At 43.9% G+C, this 25,443-nt stretch overlaps 1 protein-coding gene across 3 annotated transcripts; it reads left to right on the forward strand.

Moving 5' to 3' along the window:
* Positions 1–301: 301 nt before the first annotated feature.
* Positions 302–24,946, forward strand: LOC114862276 (metal transporter CNNM4). Of its 3 annotated transcripts, XM_029162429.3 has the most exons (9): positions 302–1,743; positions 8,854–8,997; positions 9,124–9,258; positions 10,024–10,193; positions 16,938–17,034; positions 18,202–18,264; positions 19,549–19,611; positions 20,452–20,630; positions 21,009–24,946. In XM_029162429.3, the coding sequence occupies exons 1-9, from the start codon at positions 345–347 to the stop codon at positions 21,255–21,257; spliced, it is 2,499 nt and encodes an 832-aa protein (XP_029018262.1). In that variant the 5' UTR covers positions 302–344; the 3' UTR covers positions 21,258–24,946. The 3 variants fall into 3 exon arrangements, with proteins under 3 accessions (XP_029018262.1, XP_029018263.1, XP_029018264.1); XM_029162430.3 differs by lacking the exon at positions 19,549–19,611; XM_029162431.3 differs by lacking the exons at positions 18,202–18,264; positions 19,549–19,611.
* The last annotated feature ends 497 nt before the right edge of the window (positions 24,947–25,443 follow it).

Consider the following 25,443-nt stretch of genomic DNA (forward strand, 5'->3'; position numbering starts at 1 on the left):
ATCAGTCCGGATGACGGCATTAGTGTACAGACTTAATGCTCGTTGCGCTAGGACCGTAAAATAGGAAGGGGTAGGAACCAAAATGCCCGGTTCCCCTTAAGAGGATAATCCGTCCATGATATCAGCCCGACAAAAAACTGTCAGGTCAGTGAAATTTGAAATCTCTGCTTGGTCGACCTTAAATAAACAAAACACCGCAGTCGACCTTAAAAGTTTAAACAGAGGAGGCTCGGTCAAGTTGTTTTCTAGTGACGTTTGCGCCGCTGATTGGCTAAATGCTCAGGGTATGTGCATGTGCAAAAGAGTTGACGTCAGTTCCCCCGTTCACGCAGAGCGAAACAAACATGGCGACAGCCTCGAGTGGATGGGGGTTTACGCTAACTTTATTGGCTTTTTGTTGGGTTATTGCAGAAAAACAGGCCGAGGCGGCGGTTTCAGAGCCGAGAAGCTTTACTCGAATACTCGGCATGAGGCTGGAAAAGAGCGAAAAGCCGTCCGAAACTACCGAGAGGGGGGAAATACAGGTGACTGAAGGCAGCGACATCCTCTTCAGGTTCTACGGGCTTCACTTGTTCCCAAACAGCTCGAAGCTCGTCGGGTTCACCGCACTGGACGATAATGAATTTAGCGCAATGACGCTGTCGGTAAACAGGACTTGTGCCGAACTCACAAAAGATATAGAAGTGAAGGGGAGCATGGAGGTAAACAATCAGAACACCGCTGGGCTGGTCAGCCTCACCATCAAACAGCTCCGTAAGGGTGAGGCGGTGAAGGTGTTCGGCTTGTGCGTCCGGGACACCCAGGAGGAGGAGGACAAGTGGCGCCTGCTGGACGACAGAGACGTCCGACTGCGCGTGGTGGAGGAACAGAAGCGGCTGTTGCCCATCTGGCTGCAGGTGATCATCATCTGTTGTCTGCTGGTGCTGTCCGGCATGTTCAGCGGACTCAACCTGGGACTGATGGCGCTGGATCCGATGGAGCTCCGCATAGTGCAGAGCTGTGGCACCGAGAAGGAGAAGAAATATGCACGGAAGATTGAGCCCATCCGCAGGAAAGGCAATTATCTGTTGTGCTCCCTGCTCCTCGGCAACGTGCTGGTCAACACCAGCCTGACCATCCTCCTGGACGACCTCACAACGTCTGGTCTTGGCGCTGTAGTCGCCTCCACCATCGGCATCGTGATTTTCGGCGAGATCGTCCCCCAGGCTCTGTGCTCTCGGCACGGGCTGGCGGTGGGGGCGAACACTATCATGCTCACAAAGTTGTTTATGCTCCTAACTTTGCCTCTATCGTGGCCCATCAGCAAACTCCTCGACTGTATCCTTGGACAGGAGATCGGCACCGTGTACAACCGGGAGAAGCTGGTGGAGATGCTGAAGGTCACTGAGCCGTACAATGACCTGGTGAAAGAGGAGCTCAACATGATCCAAGGCGCGCTGGAGCTGAGGACCAAAACAGTAGAGGACGTTATGACGTCGCTCAACAACTGCTTCATGATCCACAGCGACGCCGTGTTGGACTTCAACACCATGTCTGAGATCATGGAGAGCGGATACACCAGGATACCCGTGTACGAGGACGAGCGCTCCAACATTGTGGACGTCCTGTTCGTCAAAGACCTGGCCTTCGTGGACCCCGATGACTGCACCACCTTAAAAACCATCACAAAGTTCTACAACCACCCTGTGCACTTTGTTTTCCATGACACCAAGCTGGACGCAATGCTGGAGGAGTTCAAAAAAGGTCTGTACAGCAGAGTCGTGAAATCTGTAGGGAAACGAGTATGGGCCAAGACCTGGTCCTGGTCCAGTCTCTGGGGCACAGAGCTCTGCTGCAGGCGTAACAGCACTGAAGAGCATCAGCGTAACGAAGGCTGCATGAGTATGTGATTGAAGCTGCTTCGTATGTTTCTGGCCTTAATAGGCAGCGCTGTGTGCCACAATCTGTGTCAGGGAGGTTTTGCCAAGACAGTTTCACTTTAGAAGGTGACGGAATTGAGCAGGGATTGTGGTGGATGCAAGCCATTTAGAGCTGCAGCTATTGGTGGTGAACTTGCTGGTTGGTAGCTCTCATTAACAAGGGGCCTTCTGTGGTTCTGCTAGTGTTGAGGCTTTGTCAGAGTCAAATATCACCTTGAGTTCATCACTTTTCTTTCTCCCGCTCCTTTTCCTCTTGTGCACAAACACAACAGTGCGCACACTCCCTCTCTGGGGGACATGACGCCACCCCCGTAGTGATTTGTTTTTCCTCTCCCAGGCATCTTGTCTCAAGGTCACAGACCGTAGACAGACTTGCACAGACACCCAAGCACTGTCTGTGTCTGGATGGTAGCAGAGCGAGGACTGACTGATCGATTCTCTGCCTCTAAAGCAGCCTCAGTATCAACCTTTCACTTAACTTTGCTGACTGCTTCTCTAAGCCACTGTGGTTTTGTCTGCCTGAACACATTTCAGCAGAAATGTTACGAAGTCTTACGTTGACTTTTGAGCTGCTGGAGTTTTGGTGCACATTTGGCCATTAAACAGCTCTGCAGCTTGTTTTTTTTCTGGCTTGACTGATGAAGTGGGGGTGTTTGGCAACAAGCTGCAGTGCCTACACACAGAGCTGAAAACAATCTACGCTGGGTCAAATTTTATCAGAGGGAATTACTGTAAGTGATTATGAGAAGCCACACGGTTGCTGTGTTTAAGGTCTTAAGCTTGAAGTCTCTCATTCTCATCATAAAGACTTTAAAGTCTTTTATGTTTATTTCACATAGTAGAAATTTCTTCATGAGTAAACCTATTTGCCTTTAAACTTGATATAATGAGATGACTAAAAGCCTGAATGTAATCCAGGCCTCTACATCTACAGTAAACAATTTTGATAGTTGCAGGTTACAAATTCTGGCATAACCTGATGTGAATGGGTCCTGAGCCTGGATGCATTATGAGCCCATATTATGCTGCTCATTCATTACTGTGAAAGTATTGTGGCAGATACAATGACTAAGTACTTTTTTTCTTTGGGTTTTGTCCCTAAAACTGCACAGATGAACCAAAAGCTTTTTTATGCCCTGAAACAAGCAGTTGTGTAGAAATAGTTCAGTGTCTCAGGTCCAACGTCTGCTGCAATCTAGAAAATCTTTAACTTATAAAGTCTTAAACAACTTATGAGCATTAATTGCACCAGGCAGTACAAAGTGGGTGTTGTCATGTGTTGTCAGGTCCATAATCTAATGAAATCCAAAAAGCAGACAGCTAGACTTGAATCGTCATTCACAGGAGAGACTGCGCCGTGGCTTTTCCTAGAGCTATGGGGCTGATTTGCATCTGTGCTTTTGTAATCAAGAAGAATTTTTGAGCTGGTTGCATGTAACAGCTGATCTTATCTCTAGTATTTCCGGGCAATTATTATCTGTGTGTTCATCGAGCGTCTGCTATAATTTCACTTAAGATGTCATCTGACTTATGACAACAGGACTGACCACAGAACCTCTACAATAACTTACTGGAAACCCACATACAGACATAGGAACTGCTTCCAGATGTTTTTTGACTAATTGATCATCTACTGTATGAAGCAATTTAGAGAAACATATCTGACTACTTTCTCCAAATCAGTTGGCGCATATTTGTTTTGGTCCCGCGTTGGCACCCTCCGTGACTGTGCAGCCTGTGGTGCTGGTGGAGGCGCTTCATGTGGTGGAGCTCAGGCTTGTTTGTGTGCTGGCCCCCTGCCTATGGACTGACCCGACTCCCCGCTTACATCTCAAGTTCCTCTCGCTCGCTGCTTGGCATTAGTTACCACGGTGATGGCGTCCAGCAGCGTCGGTATGTGTGTACATACAGCAGGTGTCTCCGGGTTGCGCTTTCTATACAATCAAACCAGACTTTAAGGTTGAGCTTATAGTAAAACAACAGGCCAGTAACGAAACAGTGTAGTGTGACGTTTCTCAGCAGCCAACCTGCGGCAACGTGATGTGATGTTTCTGAAGATATGAAATTTTAATGACATTCTGGAAAATAACACTAGAAAGCGACACTGAAAGAAAGAATATTTGTGACTAAACAAGGAAAATCTGATTTAATCAGATCTCCATATGAACCGGCAGGCAGTGTTTTTGTGTTGTGACCTTTGATCATGTGACTGCCATGATGCTCATCCCTGCAGTCATTTGACAGTTGCTGGTGCATGAATCGCTCCACAGATGTTTTATTGGGTTTGAACTGGGCCACATAAGGACAGTCAGATATGTCCTGGATCCACTCCAATGTTGTCTTGGCTCATTATCTTTCTAATAAACCTTGAGTGTTGAGTGAGAGCTTAGCCGATCCCATACTGATGGATGCTCGTCACACTCCAGATGTGAATATCCACTCCTCTGTTCTCCTCTCACAACGTCTTTTGTCTCGACCCTTAATTCTCCCGTTTGTGCCTTTGCCTGTCTTCGTCCTTGTTTTTTTTTCTTTTTTTCTTATTCTCACTGCCTGAGGACAGTTTCAGTTACTTGGCAATAGTTGAATGGACTAAAATACTAATAGTGTCTTTGTGATGTGGTTTTGCAGAAAGCAGTCACCGGACAATGCAACAACAGCTGGAAGGGTTTGAGTAAGATGAAAACATGATCTTACTGGGACACGTTAGGCACCAGACAGCTGAACACTGGAATGACCTGTTCACATCTCTGCTAAATTATTTAGTGATAGCTGTTTATGAATATACATGTATAAACACTGCCAAGCAGGTGTAGCTGGTAAGGCTTCAGGAGCCCTCGGGGGCTCTTACAGCTTATTGCATCAGATTTAGTTTGAAGTTAATGATTTTTGAACTTTTGCTTATGGACACTGAAACTAGAAATTGTCATTGTTCTAGTTCCATTCTCTTTGCAGCCAGTTACTAAAACACTGCTGTTATTAGCTTAGATTCAGATCTTGCTTCTGTTCTTCCATAGCACATTATTGCTCACACGTTGCCTAATTTGTCCTTCCTGCTTTTGAGCTTTACCAGTTGTGGCAAATAGAACATATTTACTTTGCTGTTGATTATTGACATTTACATTGACCCATCTATCTCCTGGAGACCATTCTTGATCGTGTGCTCTCTCTTTTAAAGACCTATCAGTTGATTTAAGCACAGGTTCTGCTTTCTGATGGATGGTCTCTGATGGTCTAAAGATTGTTCGTTTGCTGGCAGTGACAGCTCTCTGGCTTTAAAAATGACAGTCAACAACAGGAAAATAACCTCACATCATTTATGCAAAACCAACTGCTCCAACTCTTACTTTACCTGCCTCATAGACAAACATGTATCGATTTACAGCTTCAGTACAGATTTGGATGCATGGCAAAGTGGAAACTCCCACCTGCATCTGCAGCTTTCCTCTCTGCAGTCAGGCTCTAATGCTCAGTGCTGCATCTTTGCTGTTTAGTTTGCTCCCGTTGCTCTCGGAGCATTATCTCTGGCTGCAGCAGGCAGCTGTTTTCAGTGTAGAAGCTCTAAAAGCCAACTGTCACTACCCTCCACTGTCATGAACATTAAGAAGGATGTAACAGCTAAAGAGCCAGATGTTTCCCTTAGAACTCAGAGGCTTTAAATAGAGCCAAAATAAAGTAAATACTGTACAGGGTGTGCAGATGTGCAGAACTGTGACAAGAGAGTTTGAATAGTTTTTATATTTGTAGATTTATTAGTTATTATTAGCCACTGATTCCTCTATAACATGGGGAGTGGAGTCTTACAAACCTGCTCACATTAACACTCTTTAAATCAGTTATTCTCTGATTCTCTTCGCCTTCTTATCGCCCTCCTGCTGCTTTTCACCCTTTTCCTGTCGTGTCGATGCAGCTCAAAGTGCTGACTGTGCAACTTCATGGTGCGTGTGTGACACATCAACACTTCCATACTGTGACCCTAATGATATCAGTCAGCACGGACAAGGAACAGCTCAGCAGAAATGACTTAATGTGGTGGCACACGCAGCCGCCTTTCTGCTGCTGAGATTTGCTCTAGATCACGTTACATAACTGTGGCCCTAATATAAACTCACTGGTAAAGTTTCTCGTGACTTAAAATCAATTTGGGATCAGAAGATGCACATGGAGGCATTACAGTGTATATTATAAAGTCTAGATAAATCTGACTGATGATCTGATCGTTCAGGTGATATGATTTAATGTACGCAATGCAAATGACATGCTTCAGTTTTATTTATTCCACCTTCCAACGTGTTTTTTTAAGCTTGAAGTAGTTTTTTTTATGTATTCAAGGGAAAGTATCTGCTGCAAACGCTGTTGTTCTTATTAGGTGTTGAACCATAGATTTCTGTTATCCTGTTTTTTTACTCAACTAAACCAAAGTTTTCCCGTATGTGCGTTAACACAAGCTTGGTTATAGACATGATCATGAGTCACGCACAAAGTCTAGTTTGTGCTAGACAACAGCTTAATGAGCACAGAAAAGTTGACATTTAGTTTCCAGCCATAATTGGCAACAAGTCTACACTCAGACTGACAATCACCAAAAACACAGCCTCAAGAGCTGCTAACTATAATTTTTTTTACTGACTAATCTTGTGACTGTGTTGTGTAGTCACTGTGGCTGTGTGAGTCAGACCAAGCTTATTTCTACTGCCTCTTTTGGTGCTGTTTCGTGAGCTCCTTCCCGTGTGTAGTGATACATGCATGGGTTCACTGTTCACAACAATGGCCGCTGCACCTTCCTCCAGTGGAGGCAGGAGCCTTTCTTCCTCGTAACCTGTCCTGCAGCTGTGTTTCAGCTGCTGCTGAGTAGCCTACTCATATTTGTTATCAAGTTTCACAACCGGGCGTCCTATTTGCTCAGGGAATCCTTGTGTTGATGTGGAACCATGTTGCAATAAGACCCAACCCAGGCCCGGACTGGCTAAATGTGTCCATGAAGTCAAGCCTAGAGTTATGGTTTTGTATCATTTTAAAGACAAGTGATTCCTACTCTCTTAATATCTGAGTAAATTACCTGCATGGGGTTTCACTGCCTAGAAAATAAACAAGCTGATCAGTTCTCCCCATTCTGCAACAAGTTTAGTCATGTATTTGAAAATGCACATGCATATCGAGGTCAAGTGTCTTTGTTTCATCCCATCACAGTTTGTGTGTTTTGCTCCTAGCAGCAGTGTTATGCAGCGGGTTGGTTGGTGTGTTGTGCGTGCGTAGGTGGTTTGTGTGTGGCATTCCTTTTTCATTCAGACTCATCCATCTACCTCTCGGTCCTTTTGTCGCCAGTGTTTTGCGGTAACAAACAGATGGGCTTCCATGCTGGTGACCAGGGGGCCGAGAATCGGACCAGAGGCTCAGATCTGCACATAGATGACAAGTCCTAGTCCTGTGGTCCTATTGTGTCCTTCAGATTCATCTCAAGCGATATTAAAGCTTGAAAACGCGCACATGGTAAAAACTAAACGAGATAAAGTGGCAATTTTACAAAGTGGAGGAGCGCTGATGGCCTCTGCTGTCACCTCCTCACGCTGCGCGAGGAGGATGAGCAATGTGACCTGCCATGTCACATTCACACTTTGATCAGCGACATCTGTGCGTATTTCTGTCTGAGCCTGAGGTGAACTCGCTGCACTCATGTTGTGTGACAGAGGCACATCCCTGTGTGACTTTGTACGTCTCAGACACCAACGAGCTTCCTTGCTCTCTGTGTTAGTGACATGCTCTGAAGTCAATTCGCTCTCGAGGCACTCTCCAGTAGCTGGGGGTGAGTATGTCCCCTGGGGTTTCACTTCCTCTGGAAATATTGACTCAGCACCACAGGGAGAGGCCACACACTTACAAACAGCAGCGACACACAGGCAGCAGCGAATCTGATCCCAGGAATTCGCATCTTGAGAAGCCGTTGATGAATGTTCCGTTCTGTTCAGATTTCTCCTCTCTGATCCCAGGACAGGACTCCTCCCTCCACTAGCACTGATTGTGGTATAAAAATAATCCATCAGCCCTCAGGCCAGGGCACCCGCCGTCAGTCAAATCAAAGTCCTCAGCCTTGTCTCTCGCTCTTGAGACTTCCAGACTAAACACTCACACATCATCCATCCACCCGTCTCGGCGTCTAATGTCATGACATCTTAGAGTCGATCTTGGCCTCGTGCAGAATGGATTCTTGCTCTATTTGAAGTGAGCTGAGAATGTTTGGAGTGTGTTCGTGTCATCGTGCCAGCAGAGCCTAGTTTGCCAGGACACCCAGGCAGACATCAAGGGCACACGCAGGGTAAAACACTCCCAGCCTTTGGTCTTTTATAATTAATTGTCATACGAGCTCTTTGTAAATCCCTTTGATCACTTAGATATAAACACTTTCTTCTTTTGGACCTCATGTTTTATCACTTACAACCTGATAGTTTTTGATTGTACAGACAATGAATGACATGTCAATATCTATCATTAAAAAGCTGAAGGTGGTGAAGAGTCTTATCACATCCTGCCTGTCCTCACTCATCCTGCTGCAATAATGATGTCTGTGCAGACATCAGTATGTCATGTTAGTACTGGTTCTACGTTAGTTTGCTGGGGTGAGAGAGAGCAAATGATTTAAACTAAAACCCTGTATATCATCAGAGAATTTGTAATTCAGAGCATCGCTGGGCTCAAGTCGGCACCTGTGGGATCAGCTCAGCAACCAGTCAGTAAGTGGTGTATGACTCGATATTTAACAGAAGCCAAATGAAACAAAGCTTTTCCTTGGACCTTTAGCTGCATAAAGCGGAATCACAAGTGTTGTGATACTGTGTGCCAGTGTTTGGCCTCTGTCTAAGCCTTCGCTGTGTTGGAGTGTACGGGGTAAAACATTTGTAAAGCACTAGAGGCAAAGCTGACGCTTCTTGTCTCCTCTCAGGTAAATCCCACCTGGCCATCGTACAGAAGGTGAACAACGAGGGGGAGGGAGACCCGTTCTACGAGGTGTTAGGGCTGGTCACCCTTGAAGATGTGATTGAGGAGATCATAAAGTCCGAAATCCTGGATGAATCAGACCTTTACAGTAGGTTTGACTTTAGTTTTCCACTTTATGTCCAATTATTCAGCTCGTCTTCACTCACAGCAGTTTTTCAACATCAAGCATTGATCAAGGTTGGTTTTAATGTGTATATTCTTTCTCCCTCCTCAGCTGATAACCGCACCAGGAGAAGAGTAGCACCTAATAAAAACAAGCGAGACTTCTCCGCCTTCAAGCACGAGAGTGAATCTAAAGTGAAGATCTCTCCGCAGCTGCTCCTGGCGGCCCATCGCTTCCTGGCTACAGGTAGGAAACAGGCTGGTGAAAGCCTGTACTGTACACAGAGCCACACACAGTGGTCACTGATCCCGGTGCTGCTCACAGTCCTACACACAGCTAGCAGCGCTGTGGGCTCCAGTGTGTACATATAAACGTGTTGCTGTATGTAGCTACATGATTATTCCCAGGATGTCGGTAAGTGGTTTATCCTGTAGCCTTGGAAGCTGGAAAGCGAGGCAGTGATGAGAGGAAGTGTGTTTATTAAACTTGGAGAATTTTCTGAAAGCTGGATGTGATGCCATCGGCGCCACAAGTCAAAACTCTCTGGTTTAACAGGGGTTTGGTAGAAATGCTGCACATTCATATGCAGCCACAGCATTTAGTTGTTTTGCTAATGGCCTGAACACGTGAGCGTAACATGAAGCAGTGACATTAGTTTGTTTGTCTGTTACTTGATGAATTGCAGCATTAGTCACAGGTGTCCACTTCGGCTCTCACTACGGTTTGCATAGGGTTTCATTGCTGGGTGGATAGTTTCTTTGTTTTCAGTTTGGGTGGGGATCAGGCGCTTATGGTTGAGCAGTGATTGCAACACAAGTGCGGCAACAGTTGCGAAATACATGTAAGGGAACCACGTTTAACCAGGAACTCTTCACATTAATCAGCAACTCAGTCAATATGTTAGTGGGAGGCAAGCAATACAATACAAAGAGGAAATCCTTTTCATACAAGTTAATGTAAAATCTATGGCGCTCTGCTCATGTGTCCGTGTCTCTCTGTCTTGTCCTGCAGAGGTGAGCCTGTTCAGTCCTGCTCAGATCTCGGATAAGGTGCTTCTACGAATCCTGCGCCATCCAGACGTCATCCAGGAAATCAAGTTCAGCGACAGCGACAAGCGCTCGCCTCATCACTACATCTACCAGAGGGGCAAACCCGTCGACTACTTCGTTCTCATCCTTCAGGTAAACCGTGATGCCGCTGGTTTGCTTAATCTCTCAGGAGGACATGGGTGGGATGAGCCGCTGCTGAGAAGCAGATATGGGAATAGACAGAAATGAACCTGGACTTTATTCACCTACACCCACAGAGCGTGGTAGATCAGCAGCCACATCCTACTTACACTCTCATACGCACCAACGCTGGACACACTTGGGCTTAATTCTCAAACCAGAACATAACCCTTGTATCGTTAGTGCTTCTGCAGCAGATGATTAACTTTTATGGCTGGAGTAGCGACTGTCACATGACCTTCAAAGTCATCATTGAGTTTGCCACAGACATTTAGGTGATCAAACAAAATGTAAAGATGCGTTTACTGATGGTTATTCAGGCTTCAGGAGAGTGGGAGGAGAAACTGAAACATGATCTTGACTTTTTAGACGATATATAACTATTACTAAGATCCATGTAGCGCTTACATGCTTCTAAAATACAGGTTGTGTGTGCAGCAGCCCTGGATTATGAGACTTGCCGTCCACACATATTTCCTCTTCTCATTTCTTTTTCCCTCGTCTCCTCCGTCTCTTCTTTCCTCCACTTCTCTCGTCATCCTCTCATAGTGGATCTGCAGTTTAGCAGGATTGAGTGGTTAACTGTGGCTTTAACCTGCAGGCTGTGACAGATGGCAGAAGGCGACCTGACAGGGGTCCTGGAACTGATGATAGAGCAGAGAGTAGCTTTGTTTCGCCTTTGTGTCTGTTAAAACATGCAATGATTAAAAACCTTTCAGGATTTATAACATCTCCTCAAATCCCAACTAGTATTTTAAATTGTCTTCTACTACTTTCTCTTCTCTTTTGGCAGTTGAAAACGCAAGCAGCTGAGTTTGGTCTGTTGACACTAAAGGATATAGGATAATAAACAGGTGATGTGCAGGTGGTGCAGTGTTTACTACTCAGTCTGCTCAGATGTTATCAGACAAGAACAGGCATCTGTGATTCATTCGTGCCTAACGACGAGGGAACATCTCACTGCTCCACCCACATACAGACCTCTGCTTCACCACAGACACACACCACCATGGCTTATTATCTAAGACCAATTAATAACTAAGCTCTGTGCTAGATTTTAGTATTCATTTGTGAACTTCACTATTGTTTAGAAAGATTTGTGGTTTTGCTCTTCCAGGGGTGGTTCACCCAGATCTGTGATTGACAGCGTACATGTTCGTCACAATAATAATAATGCAAAAGCAGGAATTAATTGTCCTTATTGCACAATGTGTTAAGACAATCACCTGGTCTATTGAGAGAAAGAAAACTGAACGGGCAACTTGTCTGCATTGTTCTAACAACTCCCAACCGATACAAAGTCAATTGCCTCTATAATAAGATAAGCCGCGGTTCAGGGCTGACACACACCGTTTCTAGGCTTGAACCGCACGTCCACGGTTCTGTTCTTCATTCAGGACACTTGAGAATAAAACAGGTCAATGAATTACTCTCATACAGACTGTACAGCAATTACACACAATCACATCTTGTTCTACTACTGAAGGGACCATTATTAGATGTGACCTGTTTCATAGTTTAATCTGTTATCTTATCTACCGGCTGTTTAGTCAGTGTTTAACAGGAAGATACTGAAACAGATATAAAGGGACTGTGGTTTAACTCTGAAAAAGACAGACCTGTTGATGCTGTTGTGTTTTATTGGTGCTATTTGCCTGTTAAAATGAGAGACAATGGAAGCAGCTGCTGATCTGAATGTAATGTTTACTTCATCAGAGGATCATAACAATGGAACTCCAAAGCTCCATAACATCCCTCTGTTGACCTTAAATTGAACCAGGATGTAATGAAGGCGACTCAATAATCGGCCAAATTCAAAGATTCAACTGTATTTGTTTTGACTTGAGTTTACTTAAACCTTTGGCCCTTGTTTACGTTACACATCAGTCTGTATTTAGAAGCACTGTGTTTGCCATGACGTTCACCTTCAACTACAACTCAGTAAATAAACATTACTAGTGTTTTTCGAAGCGATAATTGCAGATGAGCCGGGTTAGTAATGTATGGTGACGTGGTCGGCGGCGTCATGCAGCTCCAGAGTAGCAGAAAGCGACTGGCTTCTAGTTTAATAGTAGGCTGGAGCTGAAGCATCATAGCAGAAGACTTGAATATATGCATATTTTGTCAGAGAGTTGTCCAGATGTGTTAAGTGTTACCTGTTGGGTCAGACATTTATTTTAATTCTACTAAATGTTTCATAATGGATAAAAAAGAGAAGTTGTATTCTCATCATGCTTAGTTATCGTTTATTCCAAACACATACATCCTCACCCTTTACCCTGATCATTTCTGCCTCACTTTGAACGTTCACACACTGTAAATCACTTTCACCACTTTTGCATGTCTGTGTACATGTACACGTGTGCCTAAATCCTTCAGGCTGGGAAAACCATGGCTCATTGTCTTAATCTCTTTCTCACACATTTCCCCAAACAGCCATTACCCAGCTTCAGTAAGCTCTGGATGTGTTTGGACTTTCTCTTCCTCATTCATCTTGGTGATATTTCCACCATGGGAGGCCGAGCGGCTGAGGCTGTTGTGTAGACCTCACATGTGGTGTAATCGGCTGAGACCTTTTTGGAGGCGAAGGCATTTAGTGCCACTATGCCACAACGTGAATTATCCTCTGTTGCTTTGTAAAAGAAAACCCTGGAGCCAGCAGTGGTAAATTGACGACTGTGTGGAACATCCATGTTGTAAAATTTGTGTGGTTGTATTTTGTTCACTCAAAATAAGGGTTGTTTTGTGTCAGAGTATCAGAAAATTGCTTATTTCTGTTCAAAAGCATTTAAATGTATGGGCAAATATTTAATGGCACAATATAGTGGTAGTCTTAAGTGCTTTTATTTGTTCTGTAAACAAAGTTTGGCCACATTCCAGTACAACTTGTTTTGAGGAAGAAATTGAGTAGAAAGTGCGATAGATCTGGAAATGTTTTTTGAATTTTTGCCACCATATTTACAATATATGACCCAGCCCAAACCGCCACCTCCGGTTCGACTGCATCGCCCACTGTACCTCAGAATTACCGCTCTTCGTGACAATCTTCAACCCTGAAACGAGAGGTGTACCTTTATAAAGTGTCTGGTCAGTATTTGTCATGAACTGCTGTTATGGTTTAAACTGGGTGGCGGTTGAACTACAGAGGCGACGGCGTATGATTCAAGCCATTTTGGTGCTTATTAAATCAGTCAGTGATTCAATTCGCTCGCCTACTGGTTGGGAGCGCGGCAGGTGACTCATCTGACCATAAATGCCACCATCTGTTTTCTCCTAAATGCATATGTAATGGAAGACAGACTCCTGACATGTTGACTTATGGTGATTTCATGAATTTACTGTGGCAGATCAGTGAGACTTAAGTGATCTGCTTTTACACATGTGAGAACGGTGGAAGCTGAGTGAACGCTGATAAATGGTCTCAGACTCATGGTGTGAAGTAGCAGAGCATGGACGTGTGCTGAGAGTATGGTTTCACAGCTGCACACTCAGAACCAGAACCGAGCCATCCAGTGTGTGTAGCATTACGTGTCTGCGTACATGTGATGCGTGGGAGTTCGGTGGAGTCACTCAGATGCAGATAATTCAGCGTCTCGGTGTCCTGTCTGCAGACTGGCTGTTTGTTCATGAGCAGCGTGATTCATGTGTCTGTGAAGATGCTCTGGGAGCCTCACAGCGGCAGTCGCTCCACAGAGCCACACTATTGTTGTCTACAGTTTTGAGTTTGGATTTGAAGTTTTAACCCGATCAAGTCTGGATGAAAGGAAATATTAACATTAAGCCTGCTGTTAGATTGGCAGTGGAGTCTCACTCATCTTTGCTTTAGGATTAAATATGTGCATATATTTGTTTTGAATGATAAATGTCTTACATTTGTATTTCCTGCATCCAACTGAAAACAGGAGTCCTCTATGTATGATATGTACCCGTAAAAGATGTGGTCTGTAAATGCTCAGCTCTAAAGAGGAGGTAGAGACAGTTAGGAAGGAGATAATGGAGGGTTTGTCCTCTGACTAGTAGGATCAGGAGCCAGTAGAGTTCATAGATGATGTAAATATTGGACAGCAAATGAGTGATATTGTTTTCTTATCATATCATCATATGTTTATTTTGTTTCCAGCCAGACAAATTCTTAACATAACAACATTATCACTAATTGATTGACTGCATATCTGCTTTACACCATGTTTTTGTAGCCACATTCCAGGATAATTGCGTCAGAGCACATTTGTGAGCAAGTCTTCCTGTTGTGGAGCGGAGCAGAGAATGTATCCGTCCTGGGAGAATAAGAAATATTCCCTGAGACTTGATGAGAGTGTGACTTCACACTCCTGACATTTGAGCGTCAGGCCGGGGTTTAGCTGTTAAACACGGCCACACTGACTCACGTGGCTGCATCCCACTGAACAAATCTAGGTTGTGTGTGTGAACGGGTGCTGAAGTGTGACTCAGTAACTTTGCAGAACCAGTTTGACAACCATTAACTTGAGTCAACGGTTCAGTTTATTTCTATAACACACACACACTCTAGCGTGTGTGTTTGGTTTCAGCCCCCTAGTGGCGTCGCTATAAGTTATTAACGAACCTGTGACAGAGCTCCGCGGGGGCTCATCAGTTTCACACACATCTAACGCAGAATCCCCTGGACTGTGTTCACACACTGACTTGGCCTTTTTCTACGCTCAGGGTGAGGCCTCCTCCTTCTGCTGTGTGTAATATGCCCCCACCGAGGGACGTTTAGGCCTAACTCTAACTCGCTTACAAGCTGTTCTCTCTTATTAAACGTCTTTGAGTCAAGTCTCTGTAACTGCTTGAACAGATCCTAATGAAGTTATTCTCTTACCGTTTGTGCCTTGACAGCTGATGACACCTGTTTGTTGCTGGTCTTTTGAAATCCTTGCAGATTGCCTAGTATTGTTATTACTGTACTGCTAATGTTACCTGATGCTGAGCAGGGTGCTACATGTACACTTGCCACATTCCTGCGCGTGTCTTTTGCCTTGAGACTAACGTACTATCAACATGAGCTCAGTCAGCAGAACTCTGCAGCACACTCCAGTCATTTACTCTGCCGTGACCCACTGAAGCGCCCTTTGACTAAAAGCCCAGTGTTGGTGCAGCGCGTTGCTCTAACTACCAAGAAAATCAGGTTTTACACCTCTCACTCCTGTCCTCTGCCTCCCCCGTGTCTATTCTCTCTCTCCTCTCCCACCCCCACGCCTCCCTTTTAAATTAAACACCAGCTGAGCATGAGTGCAGATGGCATTCAACCGCCCCAAGTCAGCGCTCCGCTGTTCTCACGGGGCATGTGTGGCTTTTTCTACATGCGTGCGTCTTGCAGGCAGCTGATGCCCTCATACATCCAGGCCGGAGCATATGCTGCGTGCTGATTAGCGTCGTCTCACGCATGCTGATAGATTCGTAAAGACTTTCAGCAGTTAGTCGTCCTTGAGCAAGGCATTTGACCCTCCTCTGCATGGAAAATAGATGCACTGAGCAGGTGTGAGTGAGAGACGCAAATTCATTCACTGAACTTGAACTCACATTCCAAGTCGCTGCCGCCTTGTTCTGCTTAAGTGCATCCACCTGTAGTGCAGGTCGTTAGAGGAGCAGCCCATTGTGTAACAGCCCCAGATACAGTTGTATCCCATCCAGGTGTCAGCGCTTGGCGCGCACCCCACACCCACAGCCACACGAGGGAAGATTATGGCACACTGTTGTTGGATGAGCAGTGTTCCTCTAAAACATCCACGTGTGACAGAACTGCTTCCACAGGTGAAGCGCTTTAGAGAGAGAGAGAGAGTGTGTGTGTGTGTGTGTGTGTGTGTGTGTGTGTGTGTGTGTGTGTGTGTGTGTGTGTGTGTGTGTGTGTGTGTGTGTGTGTGTGTGTGTGTGTGTGTGTGTGTGTGTGTGTGTGTGTGTGTGTGTTGGCAGGACTGACGGATGTGGGAAAGGAGGGATGACACTGGATTAACTGTTCTGTGTGCTTGCTGCAGTTCACACATTCCATCGGGCCAATTCGGGCCAGGCCTCTGCATCAACACAGGGGCGTCCTCAGCCCCCTTCTCTGCTCCTCTCTCTCTGCTCCTCTCCTCTCTCACTGCATGTCTAAATCCATCCCCTTCTGACGCGCCTTTCAGCTTCATTTTCCAAAGAAGCTGCATTTGCATCACATCATGCCTCATCAGAGTAGTGTTGCCTCCTTCACCAGTGTTTATGCAGAGCCAGAGTAAACATGTTTCCTCTATAGTAATGATGCAGAGACTCTGCGTTAGTGAATAACATAGCAGGCAACACAGTGTCTTTACCTGAGCATCTACCGCCCCCTGCAGGCTCAGACGTGTCATATGCATAAAGCATCAGTCCAATGTAGCTCAACGCTTTTGGTTTAAGTACAATGACCTTTGTTATAAAATTAAAAGTGATCAAATATTTTGGTAAATTAATGATTGTTTTAGTTTATTTCTGCAGCAATTGCAATGTTTTTAGAAAAACATGATAATTTGGTAATTGCAACTTGAAAAACACAGTAGCATATTATTTTTTTTAGAACAAACTGATCAAACTTCATTTAAAGTGCTCAGTACTCATCACTCAGGTGAGTCTGATCGAGTCCTTCCCACCTGTAATAAATGGGTTCTGCCTGTTCCTTCCAGACAGTAGATAAAGCTTTTCATCTGTTTTAATTTCCAACAGGGCCGAGTGGAAGTGGAGGCTGGAAATGAGAACATGAAGTTTGAGACCGGGCCTTTCTCGTACTATGGCATCATGGCTTTAAGTGCTCCCACATTGGGTGAGTCTAAACCCTCCATCTTCCTTACCTGTTAACCTTTCCTTGAAGTAATAAGGATTTAATGCTTTTACTGACGTCTTGTGGTGAAAATAGGGAAGTAACCATCTATCGTCTGGTGCGTCATATTCAAAAAGTAGTACTAAAGGCTTAGTATGAGGTGTGCAATGTGCTTGTAACTTCTCCTTTCATGTTTGCAAATTGTGTGTGCCCATCATTAATTCACGCAACACATGGGATTTCACTTGTGGAGTTTGAGGTCTGCTCAGCTTTGTTCTACATAAAAATGCTGTAGTTTGGATGTGTAACAGATAAGTGGCACCATCTGACAAAGTCTTAAATGTGTGGCAACTTTAGGTCACGTTACTCGACCTCATTCACGTCACATCTAAACTGAGCTTAATGACCTGTGTGTGAACAGCGAGTAGGGTTTTCAAGTTCCCCAATAACACGCTAGAGCTCGTTTATTTCATGACACATGCAGAAAGTCATGCCCTCTTCCTCTTTTTAATCTAAATAAGGAAGCATTTTTTCCTGTTGCGTCTCCTCGCTGTCTAAGGCCAGTTCTGTGTCTTTTAGTCAAGTTTCCGTATACTGTTTTCCTGGTCTGTTTTTTTTTGTTTCCTGCTTCATCATCAGATGGATCAGATCATGAAAAATAAACCTGCAGAATAAACCAGGTCCAAATATGCTAGAGGATTATTAGTCCCAGTGATGTTAAAAGTTCCATAATATCTTCATTTTTGAAATCCGAGGCCTCGTAGATTCCTCTTGATTGACTACAGCTGATGGCTTCTTTGTGGTTACAATAAAGTGACGCAGTCGTTGAAGTAATGTAGGAACATGCACTGAATGGATTCCACGGTCATCGGGTCAGTAGTACGTAGGGTAAACAGAACTTGGCCACCAGGGGACTTGTCTGAACCCTCTTGCCTTTCTTTTGCTTCAGCTTCGCGTGAACGTTGAGCAGCTTTCAGTTTCAGGAGCTTCGGGCCCAGAGAGATGTGTGTGAATATTCAGTCAGTCATCTGATGCGGTGTTGCTCTGTGGTTTTGCATGTCCTCGCCTATCTGGAACCAGATCTGTCTCCCCCTTTCTCACTGTGTGACTCTCCCTTCCTCCCCCTCCTCCCATCGAACACCTCCTCCTTCCCTCATTGTCTCCTCTCAGTGGCTGCACCTCGTCCTCGCCACCTCTCCTTTAAGAGGTTTTCTCTGTTCTCTCGGTTGCCAGGTAAATTCCGGCATGTCTGGGTTCTTTAACACCGGGGGGTTGAATTGCGCCAGTTTGGGTAACTGGGGAAAATTAGACACCTTCTAATATTGGGCAGCGAACGATCAGACCACAGAGTCACAGGTTGTCTGCTGTTTGTTGGCAAATAAACTCTTTGTTGCCCAGATGTAAAGGGCAGATTTTAACATCATCTGTTTGAGTCTGTGGCAGTGAGTTAGCAAACACACAGGTCTCCTTCACTTAGTTAACCCCCACTAACTAGTCAACAATAACATCCCCTGCCCGAACGCTGATGGCTGATCATCATGTGAGTGGTTTTCAAAATCTCTGGTTTCAGCTTCTCAAATGTGTTTTTTTTTGTGGTTCGTAGTCTTTCGTAACATTGACCTCAAATGACAAACCCATCTCTGAACCTGGTGACTTTTTGTGTGTGTGATCCATGAATTGAAGAAGAGAAATTAGGCACAGACTCATTTTGATGTTGAGAAAAGAGTTAATCTGCCAACATTCCAGCACTGTAGCTACAGTGGCTTCAGATGCTTTCTCCTCACCTGTAGAGCCAGAATTTAGGCAGAATGTTGTCCGTTACTAGTTATAAATAGATCACTGTAGGTCACTAACTACTGATATAGAGTCTAGACTTTCTGCTTCTGTGAAAATAAACAAACAAAGTGATCTGATCTTCACCACAGTTACAAACCAGAGTTTCTAATCTTCTGTGTTTAATGACATAATGAAATATTGAGTTTGTTTATATTTCAGGCATTAGGGGAGATCAGATCACGTTTCATGATCTGTTTAAGCAGAACCAGGAAATGAGAAATAGGTCACCTGCTTTTTCTGGCCCCTGTTTAAATATTTGGTGCATTACAGCAGTGCAGACGTGTGAATGTGTATCTGAGTCAAAGCTGTGACTGAAGTTGGAAGTGGAAAGTTTAGTCAGTGTAAACAGCGGATTGAACTCTAACCTAATAATAAGTAAACATTTCTGTTGTGTTTAGACGGGGCTTAGATGATTTATGTTATTCCATAAAATCCACATAAACAGAACATGGTCACATGAAGCCGAACAAGGAACTAACGACTGCTTTTTTCAGGCCCTCTTCTTTGTTTGTAGATGAACTTCGGCAGAGGTTGAAGATGTAAACAGAAAAAGTTCCCTACTGGATTTCTAACATTACAACGTGTATTGTTTTATTGCCAAGTGGACTCTAACCACTAACAGTGTACCATACGTGTAGATGTACTGATTAACCCTGTAGGTTAACTATTTGACGTGTGCAGGTAAAACCGTTTCCTATGACTCACTGAGGCCTCCAGGTGGAACCCTCCCTCCCCCTGGTTCCGGTAAAAACACACAGCCTGCATGTGAAGTGTGTGAGACATGTACGAGAGCTGTGCTGTTGTTTGGATAAAAATGCCATGATGCAATCAAGCCGCACTAAACTTGTTTAGTCCTCGTAGTTTCTCCCTAAGGTGGAGCAGAGGTGGAAAAGTGACGCCTTAAAGGCTGAGTGGGAATTAAACGGAAACAGAAGGACCACACCAACTTAGAGAACATACAAATATACATGGAATTCTAATATTAACCATTATTTAATCCATTATAAACTGTTTTCATACCTGAATATTTATTGTCCATTTGGGTCATATTTAGCTTAAACCCCTGCCTAGACAGTTAAAGGACGAGTTCAGAATGAGGACATATAAAACGATTCATTGGTGAAAGTATAGTGTTTGTCAACAGTTATCATGGATTTGACTTGTCTGTCATAAACCATAACCACGGTGCTTTAGTGTGTTTCCACCTCTGCCTTATCGTCCAGGATCTTCATGCACTAACGTTTTAATATAGAAACTTGCTTCTATGTTTTGCCTAATTTGATGATGACAGTTGGAGTTTCACTGCTTGTTTGGAATTCCTGTTGACATCGCTGACATTTCTACTTCTGTAACAGTGAAAAGTGTGTGGACAGTTGTCATGAGTTGTGTAGTTGGTGGGTGATGAGCCTCATGATTGGGTCAGGGCGTTTCTGCCTTTCTCTCCTCACCGCACCCTCTGATGTTTGCATCGTAGAGCCAGTCAATGCTGAGTAGCTGTGGACTCTTGCATCTTGTGTCTTCTTAGCATGGCCTTGTGTTTTCCAGCTGTTACAGATGCTGGTAATGACATTTTGTGTTTCACAGAGTTCCGCTCGCCGTCCCACCTCGGCGGGTTGAACCGGACGGCGTCCCTGAGCGGAGCCGACCGCACCGAGTCTCTGTCCGTCAGCGGCAGCAACAGCCAGCTCAACAACAGCAACCCGGCCCACCAGTACACGCCGGACTTCTACGTGCGCGCCCTCAGCGACCTGCAGTTTGCCAAGGTACAAACTACAGATAAAAAACACAAACGCGCTATACCACGACGTCAGCGCAGCACAAACAAATAATTCCAGCATCCGTGGATGAACTAGTATTACTGGTTTATTACAGGAGAAATTGGTCTGTGTTTTATAGACACCCACGCAATCAATACAGTGGACAAACTCGCATCTTGTTTATTTCAGTGCCAAAATGATGAGTAGTTCAAGCGTTTCACACTTCATTCCTCTACCTCTACTTTTATATTTGTGGTTTTGTGCTTTGTTTTCTGCATCAAACTGCTGCTGAAAGATGGTGGAGTATTTAGCTAGCTCTAGCTTTTTCTTTATGCCATACTCCATTTAAATGCATGTAGGGCTCATGGTTTTGTTCCTCTTCAGATCACACGGTCTCAGTACCAGAACGGCCTGATGGCGTCTCGCCTGGAGAGCACGCCTCAGTCACCGGAGAGCGGCCACAGCACGGTTCGCCTGGATCACGGCAGCCCCACCGCCACCCCCACCATCACGGACCTGGGCACGGACTCCATCCCAACAGAAAACGGGCCGGACGAGACGACGCTTCTCCTCAACGAGCAGAACTCGCCTCACACAGCGAACCACCACAGCCAGCTGGAAAACAGCATATGACGACACACACCGACACTTGGGTCTGAGCTGAGGAGATGAGTGTGTGAGTGTGTGAGTGAGTGAGTAAGTGAGTAAGTGAGTGAGTGTGTGAGTGTGCGTGTGTGTCAGCCCAAAGAGACAAGCCATGTGCATGCATATTGTAAATATGCAAGACTTAAACCAAACACACACACACACACACACACACACACCAAAGTGTATTGTGGACATTTGCCTCCTCCAGTTTTTGTCAACACAAACACTCCCCCACTTCATTTTAAGCAAAGAAGGCCTGAGTGTGTGTTTGTGTGTGCGCGCATGCTCCCCACGTTTTACCTGGTGACGGATCTGAAGGACCTGCTTGTCCACGCCAGGAAGCCCCCCCCCATTCCCCTCCTCCCTCTGTGTGTCTCCATTTCATTGTCCGTCATCAGAGACTCAGGGAGCAGCCACCCTCCTCCCCATCCACTCCCCGGCGTCCTCTGTGAGCACGCGGTTGAAGCCTGCGAACCCCAACAACCAGCTCTGTGCCACATGTAGCATCCTACGTCCTCTCCCACGTCATCAGCTGGAAGACAAAGACGACCCGAGCACGTCAGCGGCGTTCACACAAAGTAATATATGTTGTGTAGAAATTTAGAATGAGATATTTATTGGTGAATTGGGTGTGAGATGGACACACAGACTCCTCCTGAGTCCTTTTCTTTTTTCTTTGTTGTGGAGTCTAGAGGGTTTGGTGTGTCTGTCTATCAATATACTGTTTAGAAAGAGAAATGAGCCCAGAGCCTTGATCCCAGAGTTAGGAGATTCAGCACCGTTAGGCAGCCTGTAGTCTGTATCCTGATCAAGACAATCAACCTGATTATAATGAATGTGTTCAGATAGATGTTTAGAGTGAACTGGTGAACGCTCCCTACGCCGCTTCAGGTTCATCTGTGGGAATCGCTGCAGTGAAGCTGCTCTGCACGGAGCGTCCTGCTGAAGAAGACGGGGGTCTGACTGTGTGTGACGCTTTTCATGTGTGTATGTGACCAAACGGTCGTCGCCTGACATGGTGGGAACAGAAACCAAAAGAGGGAAGCTTGATCAGCTCCTAGAAAATGCTGTAAGAAATCTGAAACTTTATTTATTTAGATTAATGTCTGTGTAAATACATATAAATATATATATTTTGCTGATGGTGGGCATCAGACATTTTATTTTGGCTTATTGTAAGATTTAAAGTGTTGTTCTTCTGCAGTCAGTGGTTCTGTTTGGACTGTGTTTTTATCAGGTCATTTGTACTGAGCAACCGCCAAACATCATTTATCCCCAGCATCAGCCAGATTTTGTGATTTTTGTGATTATTATTATTATTATTATTATTATTATTGTGTTTTTCAATATCACATAGTCCTGCACCAGAGAACCTTTTAAAGTGAAGTGTATTCAAAACATTTGGAGATTTTTGCCGTTTTGTTTTTTGTTTTTCCACCATAACTGACTTTGATTTGTTTTGTGATTGGAAACATGAAAACGTACTCGTACATCAGGTTTAAGTTTTAAACATGAAAGGCTCTTTTTTTTTTGTTTCATGACAATGTTCCACCTTGATTCACACTTGATACACTTTCTACACTACTACATTTACCAGAATGCAATGCAGTCTTGCATAACCTTTATTGTTATTAAGGTCATAGCATCTTTATTTTCTGTTTGCTGCTCTTTTGTCAGTGTCACTAACATTTTTTACCCAATTGCACATAAATAACAGTTGCATCCAAAGATGCACCTGCTCTGTCAATTATGTGGAAAAGGGGGATTCTTGGAATTGTAGGTGTAGGCGACGCTTGAAAAGAAGGATGGCATCTCAAAATACAAACAGCCAGTCTCAAATTTGGACAATCACAAGTGGAACAGATTTAGTCTTTTTTTTCCCAAGACATGACCTTAAGGACCTTTTCTTACTGTCTGGGTCAGTGAACAAACTGATATTTTGTGCACGTAGAGCTGGGTAAAGCTTCTTTAATGTTCTTTTCTACAGAATTAGTGTATTAGCAGTCCTCATCAGGACCTGAAACAGGAGCCCTGAAGCACTTTATTCTCATTTTATCTGTCACCAAAGTCTGAAACTGATCATTTATTTTTTTCAAATGAAATTTGATTTTGTGATAAATCTTTGGAGACTATTTGTCATCATTTAATACAGATCAAATGTTACATGTGTCATAGTATAAAATAAAGACATGGTTAGTACAGTTCAAGCCTGTTTAACAGCCTTGTCCCGCACATGAAAATGTATTTATAAAAATTTGTTTTTGTTTTTCATTTCATTTGCCTAATTGTGAAATTGCTAAAGTGGTGTAAAAAACAAATATTAATTAGACCAAATGTTTTATTCCTGATGGGCCTGACCTGTTTTACTATAGGACATTGCTATGTGTGCGGGTTGCAAACAGCCGAACCTTTTCAGTCAGTTTATTTAAAGTAGATAAAGTTTTATAACACTTATTCCCTATGTTGTTTTAGAAGATCACCAAACTAAACAATTAAAGTTATCCTCCACCCTTTATTGTGCTTGTTTAGCGTCAAATTGCTCCTTACAAATCTCAGGAAGCCAGATTCTCCCAATAGCTTTAACTTGAAACATCAGCCAAGCTCATCACCTGAGCTCCAAATAAATGAGCTGCTCCAAAACGAAGCCAGCAGCAGTTTGCATGTAGTTGTGTCATTTGTCATCTTTGCACAAAAACGAAGGAGGAACCAGAATATTATTGAATAAAATCTATTGCACACCAGCAGGTTTTCCTTTACGCTTGTGTGGGTCCAGCGTTTCTATTAGTAACTATAAAGGAGGCCGTAGCTTGAAACCTCCACATAAACACTGCAAATAAAGTTTGAATGTACAGATGTAGTTGGACACATATATTATAATCTTAAAACTTACCATCCACTAGTGAGATATGAGATTAAAAAAATCAGAACATCAGCATCTTGATAAAAGTGAGTTTATAGCTTCACTTCATTTGTTTGTCTCTTTTCTTTCTTTCTTTTCTTTCTCTTTTGTTGTTTCGGAGAAATGCTCGTGTTTTAAATCAGTAACTTCCTATTGTTCTCTATTTTGAAAGTGAAGAAAGGATCGAACACGTCGTGGATAAAATAGAAGCACTTTAACAAGGTAAGCAGTGTTGCTCAAGGCCACAGATTTGCCAAAGTTGCTGGTTCAGTAGCTCTGTTGCAATAATTTTACTGGCCAGAATTTTGTAACCTTCTTCATATGATGCTGTATTTGATGTTGTACAGATGCAGACAGACGCTTGAGTAACTCAGAGTCACCGTTGTGTTGCCTTTGCTGTGCTTTAATGAGTGTACTGGATTCATTTTTATGTGTTCACTCCTGAAACGGTTTCACACTCTCTCTCCCATGCTCTTTTGGTTGAGGTCTTTAAGGCCAAGGTTATTCTTCGAATGTGCAGTTTAAATATTTTCGGTTTCCGTGTGAGTGTCTGAGCATCAGCTCTGGTTGTTTGTTTGTACCGCAGACACTCTGTCAGTAAACAACATTTGTTTATTTTATTTTCCATGATTGTTGTTTGGCAGCGTTCGTTCCCTCTGACATGGGTTAACTTAAAAACACCAACACACGTGCAAGTTGTAAATATTGTTTTATAATTTCTGTATGAGTTTTAAACATAAAGCAAGTTATTAATAAACCTGAGACATGTTTGTCACCTGTTGTGCTCGGTCTGGCCTTTCTCTAGGATGTAACACAGACTGAAGGAAAGTCACACCTGGTTACAATCAATCGCTTTGTTTACTGCAGATGCAAATGGATGCATTTAAAATAATTATATTAAGTATTAATTCAGTATTAAGTGAGTCTTAAGTCTAAACTGAGCTGTCAATTGGCCAGAGATCATTTCTGCACAATTTTATTTTTGACCAAGCTCTTGGATTAAATGAATGAGTCAGTGTACAGGTTGTCACAGGCTGCTTCCTGTAGGAAATACAGTATGAGAGGAAGCATGAGGAAATTAGAAATGTGCCAGGAAAAGAAAAAGGTTTTGTATTTTCATCAAACACTTTGATTTTAAAGAGTTTGAGCCTCGTTTTTTATTTTTAAGCATTAATTTCTGACTTGTCGGACATCTTTTGTAATTTTCCGTCAAAGCGTCAAAGCCGGGAGCAGTATCTGCTTTGAAATATGAGTAACCTGACTCACAGATCC

This window comes from Betta splendens, chromosome 9 (genome assembly GCF_900634795.4).
Source record: "Betta splendens chromosome 9, fBetSpl5.4, whole genome shotgun sequence".
Lineage (NCBI taxonomy): Eukaryota > Metazoa > Chordata > Actinopteri > Anabantiformes > Osphronemidae > Betta > Betta splendens.